This window comes from Petaurus breviceps, unplaced genomic scaffold (assembly GCF_028583685.1).
Source record: "Petaurus breviceps papuanus isolate PSGF00001 unplaced genomic scaffold, PetGlider_PUasm1.0 79, whole genome shotgun sequence".
Taxonomy (NCBI): domain Eukaryota; kingdom Metazoa; phylum Chordata; class Mammalia; order Diprotodontia; family Petauridae; genus Petaurus; species Petaurus breviceps.
In genome coordinates, this window is record NW_027186523.1 from 32,125,341 (window position 1) to 32,142,235 (window position 16,895).

The 16,895-nt window shown below is 36.5% G+C and overlaps 1 protein-coding gene across 3 annotated transcripts in view; it reads right to left on the bottom strand.

Moving 5' to 3' along the window:
* Positions 1 to 4,772: 4,772 nt before the first annotated feature.
* Positions 4,773 to 16,895, bottom strand: part of LOC138175896 (N-acyl-phosphatidylethanolamine-hydrolyzing phospholipase D-like) — a 103,273-nt gene continuing 91,150 nt past the window's right edge. For all 3 annotated transcript variants that reach the window (XM_069106549.1, XM_069106547.1, XM_069106548.1), the window contains exons 4-5: positions 16,483 to 16,597; positions 4,773 to 7,616 (exon numbers count right to left, since the gene is read on the bottom strand). In XM_069106549.1, coding sequence (XP_068962650.1) covers positions 7,488 to 7,616; positions 16,483 to 16,597 — 244 coding nt within the window. In that variant the 3' untranslated portion in view covers positions 4,773 to 7,487. The remainder of the gene's footprint in view (positions 7,617 to 16,482; positions 16,598 to 16,895) is intronic.

The window sequence follows — 16,895 nt, forward strand, 5'->3', positions numbered from 1 at the left end:
GTCCCTTCAGTATTTTGATTTATTATAACATAGCCTAAGAATAGTCTTAATCTATATCTAACCTACTCCTGGATTCCAGTGTCTTCCACCTAGCTACCAGGACTTGAACTTGAGACAAATCACTTAACCTCTCTGACAAGCCTCATTTGCAAAATAGGGATAAATTTCCTCTAATTTGTGCAGGGTTATTTCAAGAATCAAATCAATAAATAGATATGAAGATACTTTGAAAGTGCTATACTAATACATGGGACTTGAAGGAGCACAGATTGGAATCAGAGGACCTGAGTACCATCCCTGCTCTGCCGTCTACTCCCTGTATGAACCTAGGCAAGTCATTCAGGCCCTCAGTTTCCTCATCTGAAAAGCAGAGGAGTTGGATCTGTGAGGTCCCTTCCAGCTCCATATCTGGATCTTACAATTGGAATATGACAGGAAAATTGAGTTGGTTCAACTAACAGTGAGTCATCTTCTGTCTGATAAATGAAATGTATTTTTCCAAGTTATGTACCATGTTCTTTCATTTTGGGGTATGCTATTTTAATGAATTGTATTTTTAAGCAAAAGACTCTGAAGTAATTATTATTTTATAATTATTTATAATGATTTTATTCTGGAGTGATTATTATTAACATTTGTACTATATACTTTTTGTATAAAAGTATTTGGGGTAGGAGGGGGAATATGATAGCTTTCTTAAAATGAATGAGGACTGTCCTATGCAAATCATTATGATTGGCTTTATTTGGTCATGGAGAGAAGAGCTAGGGTCAACGAGTGCCAAGTCAGAGAGTCATATTTTGGCTCAATAAAAGGGAAAACTTCCTGCTAAATATAAAAAGACTTTTTTTAGTAAAGGTTATTGTAAGGTATGTTAAATGACACTGGGACAAACTTTTGGTGGCTCCTTTGATGTCTTGTGTATCATAAAAGCCTTTTGCAATTGTCAACCAAAGTACAAAAGTTAAAATTGCTATTAAAGTTTCAGTGACAGTATTACTTTTTTTAAGCTTATTTCTATTTGAAAGGTTTCAGTTGTTTAAAAATTCTTGATGCTGGTTTAGGGTCCTAGAATAACATTTGTACATACTTATTGAATTAACTAGAGGCAACTTGGTGGCTCAGTGGATAGAGCACTGAACCTGGAGTCAGTAAGACCTAAATTCAAATCCAGCCTTACACACTAGCTATGTGACCCTCGGCAAGTCACTTAACCTCTATTCCTTAATCTAGTGGAGAAGGAAATGGCAAACCATTCCGCTTCCCTTGACAAGAAAGCCCCATGGACGATATGTCCTCTGGGGTCACAGAGTCAGACATGGCTGAACAATTGAACAACATTATGAATTATGTTTTATATGAATTATAAATTATGAATCAGCAATTTTAAGAAGTGGAATAACAGACATGGAGGAAGCTTCCTTAAAGCCTTGAAAAAAGCCCTCTAGAAGGTTTTAAATATGAAAATTCCCTAAGTAAATTTTGGCACAACTACTCTAGTGAAAACGAGCCTGTGTGTATCTGTGGGAATTCTCATGACATTGTAATAACCACCAATATGCAGTAGTTCCATTTTAATTTGGCAGAATAGCACATGTCTCATCTGCAGGCTCCCTGTGAGTTTAATTCCGAGGTTAAGCAAAAAATTTCAGCTTTGGAAAAGATACTTTTCCACAATCAGGGATCATGTGTTTTCTAGTCCAAAGAGTAATAAATGTATTCCGGCTTCAGAAGGCCACATGGCAGTATGGATGGAACTGTTGTCAGGGAAACGTTCTTTCAGGTCGTGCCTGACAAATGCTCGTGCTGACTAGGTATATCCAGGCTTAACTCTCAGTGCCTCTGGCAGTTCTCTAAGACTGAATTGCAGAGCAGGAGCTAATCTGGACTGGGAGAGGGAGTTTTCTTCCCAGGGATTTCCTTTCCTAATGAAATCCCAGATCTGGTCAAAAATATATTTATGCCTTCCCCCAGTGATTTGTCTTCTCTTTGAACTAGTTTTCTATTTTCTGTCATCATCACTAAAATTAGTTACAGTCCATTCCATTTTTTTTTTTTAAGCAATCGGGGTTAAGTAACTTGCTCAAGGTTACACGGCCAGTTATTTCTGTGTGTGGTGCTGAGTGTCTGAGCCCGGGATTCGAACTCCCGGTCATCCCAACACTGGAGCAGGTGCTCTTACTTGCTGAGCCACCTGGCCACCCCTAAGCAATTGGGGTTAAGTAACTTGCTCAAGGTTACACAGCCAGGTGTTTCTGGGTGGGTGCTAAGTGTCTGAGCCCAGGATTTGATCTCCAGGTCATCCTGACACTGGAGCCAGTGCTCTTACTCGCTGTGCTACCTGGCCACCCCTCCATTCCATTTTCTTGCTGTTTAGTAGGAAGTTTTTCCTTTTATTGACACAAAATATGACTCTCTGACTTGGCACTCATTGACCCTAGCTCTTCTCTCCATGAACAAATGAAACCAATCATAATGATTTGCATAGGGCAGTCCTCATTCGTTTTAAGAAAGCTATCATATTCCCCCTCTTACCCCAAATACTTGGCAACCCTTTTTTTCCAATGAATTTCATCCAGTGTGGTTTTGTGTCCCTACATCATGCTGGTTCCCTTCCTCAGTACATTTTCAAGCTTGCTAAAGATCTTTTTTAAAACCAGTCACTCTACATATTGAACATAATGAGACTATTCAGGGTTGGGTAGAAGGGGACTGTCACCCTTCTGGATGCTTTCTATTCATGCTAAGACTCCACTGATTGTTTTTAATTGCCATTTGAAGTTACTAATTAAAATTTAGCACAATCCACTCATACACACACATATATACTCCCCCCCTTCCAGGTCTTTTCCCCATACTCACCTCCAAGAGAATGCAAATTCCCCTAATAGAACAAAATCTTCTAAAGGTTAGGGCCTGTTTAATTTTTGTCTCTGTATCTCCAAACCTAGTACAGTACCTGGTGTCTGGTAAGTGCTTAATAAATGCTTATCAAAAAATATTAACTACTGTCTAACCACATTTCCCTCATCCTGTCCCTGAGTAATTGATTTTGGGAAAACAAGTGACAGTCTTGACTTTCCAACTAAAATGATGACTGTATCTTATACATTTTTCCCCTTTCAGGACAGCCAACAGAGGGCTAAGCATGTCATAGGCACTCAGACAGTCAAGTCTAACAAGTACCCTCATTTAACCCGTACTGATAATGTAACCGTTTCATTGGATGAGTAATGTATATGACATGCAGTTGGATGGCTAACCTATACAGCTTGCCCATGGATTAAGATAGATATCTGACTCAGTATAGAAGAACCAGTTTGGCCTAGAATTAAATGAAAGAGGAGGCAGGCAGGGTTGGATTCAGCAAGCTGCAAAGCTCCTTAGTGATCCCAAATTCCTAGAAATAAAGGCCCATCTTTCCAATACCAGTGTAGTTGTGGTGGTGTTTATATAGCTGTGAGTCATGGAGCAAAGCCTCTGAAGAAACGGAAATGACTATCACAGATTGGCAGGAAAGACTCATTGTAGGAGGAAGCTTCAACCCATAAATGGGCTCTATAAAAAAGGAACAAAGATGTCATCAGAGAAATTGATAGAAAAAGATGGGCCAGTCAGGTGGGAAGGATATGGGATGGATGATTGACATCTCAAGTACTTCCATAGTAGCTTTACAGTGTGAGGTGAGGGAGCCCTCCAATCCTGGGTGGAACTTCTGGTGCATTTGGAGGAAGGCAGATGAGAGTTGCAAGAAGTTTAAGTCTGCATCATTGGACAATATTCAGATAGATGAATATTGAAATGTTTAAGAGAAAACCACCCATAATACTTCCTTTTGAAAACTATTCTAATGATGCTTATGTTTTGTGGAAAAAAATTAACTTACAGACATGGGTGTTTCCAGCTAGAATGCTGCTCACCCTCATTAAAATTAAAAACATTTTTATGCTACATTTTTTAAAGTATACATATTTCCCTAGGAATGTCTATCTCTTTAATCAATCAGTAAGCATTTATTAAGTACCTCCTCCATGCCAGGTACTGGCTATTTAAATATAAAAAATGGCAATCTCTATATTGGAAAAGAATTTACATTGATATCTCCTCCACAGTACCAGTTGGAAGTTAAAGTATATAAAAATGATTTAAACAGCACTTGTAGTAAGTAAATTTATTTTCACAAGCTATTGTGCAATGTATTGATATATATTCAACTGGGTTTACAGTATTAATATTCATAATCCAAGACTATGCTTAGCAATACAGAAACCAACATATAAGTTTTATTTCCCCTTGTGCTTATTGTATCCAAAGAATACTTCAAATTTTTTTTTATTACATAGATATAAGAGTGCTTCATCTAGAGAATCAAGAATCCATCATTAGAGAAAAATGTGAATTTTTCAGGCAAGTTGACACAAATCAAACTTTAAAAATAATAACATATTTACAATAGAAAAGTACTATATAAGGTAAAAAAAATAGACTTCCTGATGGGAGAGAATAGTAATGTACACATTCTGGCCAGCAGTTATAATTTTATACATAGTGATACAATCACATGTATTACATCCCTTTTTTTTTTTTAAAAAGGCACATTTCTTTACAATATTTTAAAACTACTTTCTTGAATGTTCCATAATTAATGAAAACATACGAGCAACATGTGTACTCACTATAACTGGCATTTGGTTTTAATGTCCTTTACCAACAGTTGGCATGATTGCATTTCATTCATTCTCTCCCTGCCTCAGCCAACCCATTCATTGGAACTATTGATCGTTACAATTCCTGGTGTTTTCTTGAAATTGGGACATTGTCCAAATATATTAATAGGAAATAGGGAGTGGAATTTACAAGGATATGTTACAGCATGGTAATAAAGAAAGAAAAGTTTATTTGGCTATGTTTGATACATATGTGCTAGATGTCATGGCACAGCTTGAATAATGCCATGGTTTTTTAATTAGATAGGATTTTCCTCCTAATTATTAGAACCGACAATTTTGAGGAAGACAAAGAATGATACCTGAGGAGAAAAAGAGTCTTACTTTGGGGGAGAAATGACCACACACAAAAGTTTAGTGAACATTCTAACAAACCAAAGTATATTATGACTTCACTTTAGGATAGATAAGACTAAAAGTAGAAGTTAGACTGAACCCAAAAAGTGTACTTCCCTTTATTCCAAATAAAGGGAAACATTTGATTTACTGTCATCCACCCTTCACACTTTTTCAGATTTGAAAACTGTCATCACTGAACACTATGTAAGCCTTCCTAAGTGTGGACGGCAAAAGACAAATATTACAATGGAAAAGAAATGTTTAAAGAGTCAGGGATAAAGTTGGTTATTCTTTAGGGAGTTCAGTGAATAAAGCTATTTTATTATACAGTTAGGACCAGAATCCTCACTGTTTTAATTACTAAAAAGAACTATTCAGTAAGTCTTAAAAGTGAGAACAATTAAAACAGTAACAAAATTTTCATACAAAAGTCTGAATAAAAATGAGTTTGCTAAGGGAGTAAATAGAATGTTCTAAAGTGCTTGGGAGATCTTTTAAAAGGTGCTATTGTAAACATAAAAAACAATATTAAGGTGATTCACGGAATAGAAATATTCAAGCAAAATGTAAATTTAAATGGTAGACAATTTGTAATCTTTAAATTTTTCATTGAGGACATAATGCCAGAAACATGGATGAGAAGATGTTGGCTTCTGTTAGGTGTCCATGGTTACTGAAGTTTGCAGGTAGGGTTGGCATAACTAATGTAAAATCACCATGCTCTATAGAATTCCTGTCTTCCTATACAATTTTACTTTGTACTGAAGATGTACATACTTGAACGTTTTTGTCTCTGGAAAACTGACTTAATAAATGATGAGAATTTTGTGCTGCTATTGTCAAACAGTACACAAAATTTTTTCAATTTTCATCTTTGTAAGCAAAAAAAATAAAACAGAATTTACTAAAGCTTAACATCAACAATTACATGTGGGTTGTTACTCTCCAAATATGCAACATGGGTAAGTTAGGTCACCCTAGGTTTTTCATTTCCATGTTTCATTTTCATATATGGTAAAAATTTATCAAGATACATTTTCAGAGGCATTGGGTCTATGTTTAAGTGTGCCTATTCTTAGACAACCTTAAACAATAATTTTCTCTTGTATATTTTCAAAGTACTTTATTCCTCAGTATGCCTGGAAGGTAGGTAAAAAGTTTTAGCTCCATATTACAGATGGGGAAACTTGAGGCACAGGGAGGTGACTTATCTGAAGTTGCAAAAAAAAAAATCAGTGGTATAGCTAGGCAAGGCTTGAATTCAGACATTCAGTGCTTTGCATCCAAATCTCAGTGCTTCTGTACATACATGCAAATTTATCAAGCTATTTATTGACTAACTGGCTACTCCCTGAAGTACCAAACATTTGGCATAATATATACAATTCTAGTAATGTGACATGCAGAAAATTGATTTAGGTAAGACTGTAGCACAGGGTAGTGTGAGTGAATATATTTAATATAGAACCTTGCTTATAATGACAAAATCTAATTGTAAGTTATTTAATGTAATACAAGGTAATCATTAAGTTAATTTTAAAAGATAAACCGTATTGAAATTTTTAAGATTAGGCTACACAGACCAATGAAAAGGAGAATTTAGGCAAGAATATTAAGGGGTATTTTTTAGAGAGAGATTGGTGAATGGACAGGATCAAATGTAAATGAAACTATAGTCTATAGCTACATTTTATCACAACCTGATATAAATTATGTAAAAACATCAACTTCCATGTTCATATATATTTGTGAAATAAAAAAGTTCTCAAAGATAATGCTTTCTTATTCCCTTCCCTTTACCTTATTCTGTACCTTCTCCCTCCTAATTCAGTTGGAGCATACCATACCCCTATTTAAAAAACAAAAAACCCTTCAAAAACCAGAGCAGAACCAAAATCCCAATATACCTATGCTGAAAAGAGCATAGTTGGAGACTTTAGTAACAAAAGTACTGTGGGGGTGGGGGATTATATTACCAATTAGGGTTCTTAAAATACATAGGTATACAATGAATTTTGATTCACCTTATATAAAGGACATGAAGCATAGGAATGAACCTTTCTGAACTTTTGGAAAAGGAACCCCACATATGAATCACTCTCTTAAATTAGTAAAAAATAAAAACAAAAAACACCTTCTGTTGCAACATTATGGGTTTAGACAGATAACATTTAAATTCTATACAGTACCCAATCTATCGCTCTGTAATATTTCAATGTATAAATTAACTAGCCTGTGCAAATTATTACAAATAAAGTAAAATGCAAACTTGGATAGATCTAGTTCTAAATTTAAAAGAAAACCACCCTTTCTTTATCTCTTAATTTTAAAATTTGTCTTGCTATTTCAAATCTTGCAAGAGATTGTTTTTTTTAAAGCCCTCTGATATTCATATTTATTTCCAGTCTTTATCGTGCACATTTATTCAAGGTTTTCATCATCAGTCTTTACATCTCTTGATTCTCCATGCTTCAAGGTAAAGAAATCTTCATTGTTAATTCCATACCTGTCTAAGGATTCATTCAGTTTCAATGGAGGATCCAAGTAATACTGGCAAAGAAAGAAGAAGAAAAAAAGATATAAAAAATTCTTTGAATGCTACATGAGCAACATTTTTATCATTCAAAATTTGCAAGCAAAGTTCAACCTAAAATGGTTTCAATGGGGTGGCTAGGTGGCACAGTGAATAGAGCACTGGTCCTGGAATCAGGAGGACCTGAGTTCAAATCTGGTCTCAGACACTTAACACTAGCCATGTGACCTTGGGCAAGTCACCCTGCCTTCATCCCGCCAAAAAGCTAAAATAAAATGGTTTCAAGACCTGAAAACTATAAAGATATCAACTCAAATGGAAGCTAAAAAATGGGATTCTGACACTATAATCATAAATGAACCTGAGGAAAGAAAAGGGAAGGGTAGCAGTTAAAAGATTAATGAAGCTAGGAAGGGAATTCTATGATGAGGTCAGATTTTTAAAAATTATACAAAAGACAGGGGCATATAGCCCAGGATGACTACAAAATGTAAGTCATAATATATGACTAATGATGGGAAGGTAAAAGAACCTAAATGAACTCTTTGTGTTTAGAGAAGTAGAAGAAAAGGTTAAAGTGTTAGGCCAATGCTTGAGTCAAGCTTGGGGCAACTAGGTGACAAGGAAGATGGAATGCAGAGCCTAAAGTCAGGAAGACCTGAGTTCAAGTGTGATCTCAGATACCTGTATGACGCTGGGCAAGTCACTTAACCCTGCTTGCCTCAGGTTTCCAATAGAATATAAGCTCCAAGAGCACAGGAACTTTCTTGTCAATGTGTTCCTTATATAAAGTCATATACACAGTAAAGGTTTAACAAATCCTTGCTGAATTAAATTGAGAGATCAGGAATTAATGAAGAGAGTTTCTGAAATACAGAGTTTAAACAGTTGAAACAGCTCATATTGTCTCAGTAAAGTAGTCTTCTAGATTCACTGTTGAGAGGAAAGGGTGAAAAGGTGACATAATAGTCTTAAAGAGAAGAGGAAGGTTTGGATTGGCTATTGTGAAGAGGGAAACAGAGTTAAGCTGGTAAGAATAAAGGAATGACTATGCAGCACTGAGGGTCCAGTAGAGACTGAGAAACACAAATTTGTCATGAACCCATAAAATGCTTGTCTTGATTCCAATTTCAGAAAAGAACCAAAGGTACCAAAGGAATTTTCAGATATAATTACAGCAATATTTAAAAAAAAAATTGAGAATGAGAAAGGGACTAGAATTCCGGAAACAGGCAAATGGCTCAATTTTCAAAAGGGAGAAAAAGGTAAATATCAGAAACTAGACCAGGGAGTGAGGTGTGGATTCCCAGTAAAAATCTAGAAAGGATTATTTAATAAATCATCTATGGACATTAAAAAGGGGATCAGTGATCACTAAAACCCAGCATTTGCCCAATAAGTAACACTGAAATTGTTAACCAACTGGGATAATTGGATTTGCAGAACAGAAAATGATGAACAGAATATCTTGATTTCAGCAATATGTGTGAGAAAGCACTTCACTACCTTTTTGTACACGAGGCATAGAGTACAGTTAAATGTATTTATAACTAGGTAAACAAATACAACCCAAAGATAGAGCAGTGTCAACCTGGTGGGAAGTCTTTAGCCACAGCATTCTTTGTACTTATCACCAGAACCTCAGAAGGTAGTTGCTATTATGATCCCCATTTTACAACTGAGGAAACGAAAGCAGAAGTTAAATGACTTGCCCAGGGTCACATAACTAACAAGTTTCTAAGGTCATATTTGAATTTGGGTTTTCCAGATTCTAGGTCCAGGACTCTATCCAGTAAGCTACCTAGCACTGCTTGGACGAAGAGTGCTTGAAGTATAACATTAGGACATGAAGGGTGACCACAGATTTCTTTTTCAGTTCATGTAGAAGAAGACCTCCTGGCCAAGGAGAGTCCTGCAATGGGAAGGAAGTTGGATTCTAACATCTATAAAGTTGTTTCCAACTTTAAGAATAGAGAATTTCAACTTCCGCAGGACTCCAGCTTCCACCTCCCTCAGTTCATGTAAAAGGGACTCTGAACAAACTTTGTAGCTGCAGAACCCACAAAATGACACACAGAAGCTGGCCTCCCGCTGGGGACAGCCCGGCAGGCCTGCAGGAATCAGCCAGCACAGCGCTCTAGGAGCCAAGCCCAGCCTCATGCCAAGGCTTTAGCCCCAGGGCGGGCCTGACCAGCCTCAGGCTGGAGGGACTCCAGATCAGCAGGAGCTGTGGCAGTTTCCAGAATTATCAACACATAGATACAAAGGACAAAGTGAGAGGTCAGTGCAGTCTGGACTTTGGGACCCAGTAAGTGGGAGTGCCTCGGCCTCTTCCCCTGGGGCAAGAAGCCACTGAGGAGCCACAGCCATGCAGCTGCCCAGCAGCCCCCACATGGAAGCTTCAGCTCCTGGCCTGCAGCGTGTAGAGGGACCAAGCACCAGTCTGAGGGGTAACCGCTCTTGCTTTAACATTCTTCGATCTGGATTGCATTCTAGGGTGGAAGTCCTGGAGTGTGTGTCCAGCTTGCCAGAGCATGGGGAGACCTCAGAAAGGGCACCCATCTAATACCTCCAGCAGCTGAGAAAACCCCAGCATTTGGTACCAAGCTCCCCTGTCTGGTGGCGGAGTCCTAATGTGGCAAAATGCCCAAAAGTAAGTAATTCGGTGGCAAAATGAGCAGTCAAAGGAAGTAAACCAAGCAAAGCACTCCAACATTAGACTCCTATTTTGGGGACAAAAAAGATCAAAGCATGGAACAGGAGGAAGACAGTGAAGTCAGAATTCCTCCACCAAAAGCTTCCAAGAAAAATACAAGCTGGTTACAGGCCAAAGAGGACCTTAAGAAGCAAATAAGATAAGTGGGAGGAAAAATTGGGAAGAAAAATGAGAATGATGCAAGAAAATTATGAAATGAGAGTCAACAGCCTGAGGAAAATAATACCTTAAAAAACAGACTAACTCAAATGGCAAAAGAGGCTCAAAATGGCAATGAGGAGAAGAATGCCTTAAAAAGCCAAATTTGCCAGATGGAAAAAGAATCTCAAAAGCTCACTGAAGAGAATCATTCCTTCAGAATTAGATTGGAGCAAATAGAAGCTAGTGACTTTATGAGAAATCAAGATGCTGTTAAACAGATCCAAACAAATGAAAGAATAGAAGGCAATGTGAAATATCTCACTGGAAAAACCACTAAACTGGAAAACAGATCCAGGAAAGATAATTTTAAAATTATCGGACTACCTGAAAGCCATGATCAAAGAAAGAACCTAGAAATTGTCCTCCAAAAAGTTCTCAAGAAAAACTGCCCTGATGTTTTAGAACAAGAGGGCAAAATAGAGGTTGAAAGAATACACCAATCAACTCCTGAAAAAGATCCCAAAAAGAAAACTCCTAGGAATATTATAGCCAAGTTGCAAAATTCCCAGATCAAGGAGAGATTATTAAAAGCAGCCAGGAAGAAACAATTTGAATATTGTGGAAACATAATCAGGATAACACAGGATCTGGCAGCCTCTACACCAAGGGATGGAAGGGCTTGGAATATGATATTCCAGAGGTCAAAGGAGCTGGGATTAAAACCAAAAATCACCTACCCAGAAAAACTGAGTATTATGTTTCAGGGGAAAATATGGCCATTCAGTGGAATAGAGGACTTTCAAGCACTCTTGATGAAAAAACCAGAGTTGAATAGAAAATCTGACATTCAGATACAAGAAGTAAGAGAAGCATGAGAAGGTAAACAGGGAAAAGAAATCATAAGGAACTTATCAAAGTTGAACTATTTACATTCCTACATGGAAAAACAATAATTGCAATTGATGAAACTTTTCTCAGTATGAAAACAATTGAAGGGAATAGAAATATACATTATATATATATATGTGTGTGTGTGTCTATATAGGAGGGTATATGGGCATATGAATACATATGTAAATGTGTGTATATATGTTTACAGGTATACATAGATAGAGGGCACAGGACCAATTTAATAGGAAAGGATGATACTTAAAAGGTGAAATTAAGAGGTGAGAGAGGAATATAACTAGAGGAGATGGTGAGAGACAGAATGGGGTAAACTATCTCATATAGAAGAGGCAAGGGAAAGTGGTTACAATGGAGGGGAAGAACAGGAAGGCAAAAAGGCAAACCTTATTCTCATTGAATTTGGCTCAGGGAGGGAATGACATACACACTAAATAAGGTATCTCACCCTCCAGGAGAGTAGGGGGGAAGGGGATGAGAGGGGGGATGATGGAAGGGAGCGCAGGCTGGGGTGGGAGGGAAATTGGAAGCACCCACTTTTGAAAAGGGACAGGATCAAAGCAGAGAATAGAATAAGTGGGAGGTAGAATAGGAGGGAGGGAAATATAGTCAGTCTTTTACAATATATCTACTATGGTTATGTTTTGCATAGCTACACATGTATAACCTATACTGAATTGCTTATCTTCCCAGTAAGGGTGGGTGACAAGGGAGGAATGGAATGAATCTGGAATTCAAAGTTTTAAAATCAAATGTTTAAAAATATATAAATACAATTATTAATATTATTTTACATGTAATTGGGAAATAAGATATATAGGCACTGGGGCGTAGAGATCCACTATGCCCTACTGGAAAAGTCGAAAGGGGTATGGGAGAAGATATGGGAGAGAGCAGATTGGAGGAGGAGATATCCTGTCAGATCACTATTTTGGGGTGGTGGGTAGGGGAAAAACAGGGGAAAAATTTGTAACTAAAAATCTGGCGGAAATGAATGATGTAAACCAGAAGTTAATAAAGCATTTGAAAAAAAAAAAAAAGAAAGCTTAAATTTCCCAATTCAGTGTGGCTGTATCACACAAATTATAATTTCCATAAATGTTCAATCATTGTATGAGAAAGGAATTTTCTTAACTGAATAGATAGTAAATACAATTTTTAAAAAATTGAAAAAAAAAGAGTACAGAATTTCATGGTTTCAAAATATCCAACAGATGTATATAGCAAATCTCAATCATTTTTCCTATGCTGGATTAAATCATTAGTTTGTTGAGCTATGAGTCACTAGTTGCTCAATCCATTTCAACTCTTAGACATTCATCCAAATGTCAAATTCAGTACAAAATAAGGTTGTATATCGAGCTATATGAGGTAGTAGGTAATATATCTAGTGAGGCCTCATTGCTGTAGGAAGTGATTCTGTAGAGGAAATGGTTTTGTAGAGAATCACTTTCATTTAAGAAAACAGAATCAATCCTAAAATATAACATTAGGACATTGTGTGACCACAAATTTGCTTTTTCGTTCATGTACAAGAAAACTAGGCACTTTATGATGGAATACTTTTTTTTGACCAAAGCATAGTAGAGTTATATGACTTAACCCCTCCAGACAGATTCAGGACTTGGATTTTAAGAAAAGAATGGCAAAACAGAAGTTTTGAGGATCACAATATCTTTAATAGACTTCATTCAACATGTTCTTAACTTTTACTTTTTCTAGAACTAAGTGCTCCTTTTTCATCTATGGTAAAGGTTTTCACACCACGATCTGTTCACACAGTGAAATCACCATTCCAGATCCATAAATAAGAAAGCTCTTCACCAGAATGTTGGTGAATTTTCTGACATTGATTCCTAAAGATACAGAATGGTTGTGATCTGTGTTGGAAGGGGGATTACCTATAAAGATAAAATCACAGATATTTTGACCTACGTCTGAAAGGTTTCAGTAGTTTAGAAATGAATAAGTTTTGATAGGTTTATCAAGGGCACATCCACTTTGATGACAGCACAGATCCATTTGAGTACTTGGATATAAATATAAAATAGTATTCTTGAGAGGCAGCGTGACCTGGGAGTCAGGAAGATCCAAGCTTCGAACCTGCCTCATGCATACATATTTACTAACTGGGTGACCCTGGGCAAATCAATTAACCTCTCTCAGAGCCTTAGGCTCCTCATCATAAAATGAAGATAACAGTAGTGCCTACCCTCATAGGGTTATTGGATTAGGGTTTAAATGAGAATGTATGTAAATCATTCTGCAAGGCTTAAAAGCACTAAATAAACTTTATTTATCTTATCATTACTGAAGTTCAAAAAATAAAAAGCCACTGTAGCAGACAGAGAAGGCATAATAGCTAAACAATTTATGTGAAAAGAAAATGAGCATCTAAGTGGATTATAAACTCAGTAAATTATTAATGTAACATGGCAGCCAAAAAAAAGATGAACCTAACTCAACTTTAAGATGTATTAACAGAAATACAGTATATAGAAAGAGGGAATTGCTAGTCCTAATTCTATTCTGCCCTGATCAGACTATATACATAGTACTATGCTCAATTCTGATCACCACTTAAAATTTTTTCATTGATATGTCTTTTGTTTGTACATGACAGTCATTTGGGGATCTATCTTACTATCCCTCAATAAACCTTCCTATGTAACAAAGTGAAAAAGCTAACCAACAGACACAATAACCAAGTTTAACAGTCCATACTATGTTCATAATCCCATCACTCTACTAAAGGGATGGAAATGTATTTCCTCAACTCAGATAAAATTCCTCATCATTCCCCAAGTACTACATTTTAGAAAACACTTTGAGAAGCTAGAATGTTTCCATTATTTTTTTTAATAAGGTGACAGGACCAAAAACCAAGACATGTTACTATCCAAAAAAGAAGACTTGGAGAGGATGTGATAGTTGTTTGGTTTTTTCACCTTAAGTATTTGAAAGGTTATTAAATTAAAGATGGATTAAGCTTGTCTCCCCCTATCCCCAGAGGAACAATGAGTAGAAGTGACTAAGCCGGGGTTATCTCTAGGCATCCTGACCTATATCTTGCCACTGGACCTACATGGCTGCAGAGGAGAGAGTGAGGCTGGTGACTGCACAGTCTTTCCTCAAATCCAATTCACTTGAAAGTCATAACATCTCCTTCCTGAGGTCATGGTCCTCTGAGAACAAAGGACAAACAACAACAACAGAAGTGATTAAAAGAAAGAGATTTCAGATTTTTAAGGATCAACTTTCTGAAAATTCGAGCTGCCCAAAAGTAGACTTCTTCATTGGAAAGTAGTGAGTTCTGCATTATAGAAAGTCTTTAAGCCAAAAACCACTTGTCAGGTCTGTTGTAGAGCACATTGCTATTCATGCCTGTGTTTGTAAGATGATCTCTAATGCCTTACTTTTCCAATTCTGAGATACTATGGTTAATGGGCAGAAGTCATAGAGAGGCAGCTTTCAGCTCTATATCAAGACAAATTTCCTAACAATTATAGATACCTTAACAGTGGAACAGAATACCCTATGAAGTGGAAAGTATCCCATTTCTTGACATCTTCAAGACCAGGCTGATATTGTGAGGCATTCTGATTCAAAATTAAATTTGGCACACCAGGACTTTGGAGCACAAATTCTAGTTCTACCCTTTCATTTGTATGACTTTGAGCAAGTCATTTATCCTCTGATTCTCAAATTCCTCATCCCTAAAATGGGAATAATTATACCTGTACTACCTATCTCACACCGTTGTTGCCAGGGAAGAACTTCATAAAGTTTACAGTACTACATAAGGGCAAGTTACTGTTGGGCAACCTTCCGGCCTCAACTATTAGACTATATGACTTCTGAGGCTTCTTCTAGTCCCAAAGATTTTGTGGTTCTATTAATGTTATTTTACTTATTTACTAAAACAAAGCACAAACTGTACATAACTCAAAATATCTCCCTTTTGGCATTTTTTTTCAGACCTAAATGAAAATAAACATAAAATGGGAAAGTCTAAAAGGAAATCTTATTTCAGATGAGAGGTTAGATAAAAGTTTGTACATTGAATCTTAAAATATACTAGGGCTAGGAAGCAAATTAGTATTAACAAAGTGTTTTCTTCTACCCCCTATTAAATTGCTAATTAATTGTTCCTTTCTGTAAAAGTTAAAAATACATTTAAAGAGAACTGCAAAATTAAGGAAGATTAATAGGAAAATAATTAATTTTGATTCAAGATACAGGGCAGAGTCTTAGAACTGGAAGGGACCTTGAAGGTTATCTAATCTCATCCAAACCTGACCAGCGAGTATCTCTGCAAGATCTCCAACAAGTACTCATCCAACTTCTACTGGAAGATTTCCACGAAGACCAAAATATGACAATTTGTTAGAAATTAAAGAGAGAAGGGCAGAGATTTAAATGACATATCACTTTAATGAAAGCAGTTTTAAGAGAGAACTCATTAGCACCTGGGAGGATCAGAAAAGGTTCCATGTAGGTTACACTTGAGCTGAAGAGGGAAGCCAGTGATTCTTGGTAGTGAAGGCAAAGAAGGAGGCAGAGGAGCTAGCCCAGAGATAGGAGAACAGGTGTGGACCAACGAATAAGACATGTATAGTCATAGTGTACTGAACATATAATGTACTGAAGACTGCAAGGAGGGAAGTAATGTTTTATAACGGGACTCATTAGCATGTGGGAGTGTCAGAAAAGGTTTCATGTAAGAGGTTACACTTGAGCTGTAATTGTTAATTTATCAAAAGGAATGAAATACAGGAAATCACAAGATGGAACTAAGAAAATAAAAAAGAAATTTCAAGACGAAAACATGAATTTCTGACTTTTATCACACATAATGCCACTTTACTTAAAAAGATTGAGAGTTTCATTAACTGCCAAGGTAAGCTGAAAATGCTAAATGCATTAAGGACCTCTTTATTTCAGGTACAAATAATTCTCCCCAGTTAATACTAGATAAATGAATACATTTTAGATCCCACAGATTCCTCTCAATGAAAACAGCCACAGCAAGTGTCCCTGGACTTAACATAATGGACTTGAACATGGAGAACAAAGGCTAAATAAATATACAATTATTTTTATGACAGATTCAAACTCACCTCATTTGCTAAGGCAAAGGTTCCCCAGTGAATTCCTATAGATTTCTTTGCCTGAACATCGATGTGAATCCTTACAGCTTCTTCAGGGTCTACATGCTGGTGTTTCATAAACCATCTAAAGAAATATAAAAAAATTTATTAAGTCTAGGCTCTTCAATATAAATTGCATACTAACCAACTTTTATTTTTAATGACACGAGTTTGCACCCAAAAATGCTAACTAATAGATACATGCTGTTTCCCTACTCAACCTTCTGCAAAATAAGTTTCCTTTTCTTTAACTGGCTCATTTATCCCTATGCAATTCCATCACCAAAAAGACATTTTTTAAAATGCTCTGGAATTCTTCTGAAAGAGTCCTACAAACGTTCAAAACTAGATATGTTGCATTCTACTATCCTTAACATGATTCA